Here is a 378-nt window from a genome sequence, read left to right on the forward strand (position 1 = left end):
ATTTACAATGGAAACACCTACCAAATAAGTGATACATTTAGAAAAGACTGCAATACATGCACATGCAAAGCCGATGGAAGTGTAGACTGCACGACAAATCCATGTACCTGTACTTACAAAACCAGAGTTTATAATTTCGGAGCACAATTCAACGATGACTGCAATACTTGTAAATGTAAACATAACGGACAAGTTGAGTGCACATATAAAACGTGTCGATGTACACACAAAGGACAAACTTATAGAATTGGTCAGAAATTTTATGAAGATTGTAATCAATGCCAATGTTTATCAACTGGATATGTTCAATGTACAACCAAAGTTTGCAAATGTACTTACAACAACCAGATTTATAATGTAGGTCAAACATTTAGACAG

The 378-nt window shown here is 34.4% G+C and overlaps 1 protein-coding gene across 1 annotated transcript in view; it reads left to right on the forward strand.

Annotated features, from left to right (window-relative positions):
* Positions 1-154: 154 nt before the first annotated feature.
* LOC106882846 (kielin/chordin-like protein) overlaps positions 155-378 on the forward strand; it is a 39,124-nt gene continuing 38,900 nt past the window's right edge. Inside the window, exon 1 of the mRNA XM_052967650.1 lies at positions 155-357. Within this exon, the coding sequence (XP_052823610.1) occupies positions 155-357 (203 nt within the window). The remainder of the gene's footprint in view (positions 358-378) is intronic.

Source organism: Octopus bimaculoides, chromosome 4, assembly GCF_001194135.2.
Source record: "Octopus bimaculoides isolate UCB-OBI-ISO-001 chromosome 4, ASM119413v2, whole genome shotgun sequence".
Classification (NCBI taxonomy): domain Eukaryota; kingdom Metazoa; phylum Mollusca; class Cephalopoda; order Octopoda; family Octopodidae; genus Octopus; species Octopus bimaculoides.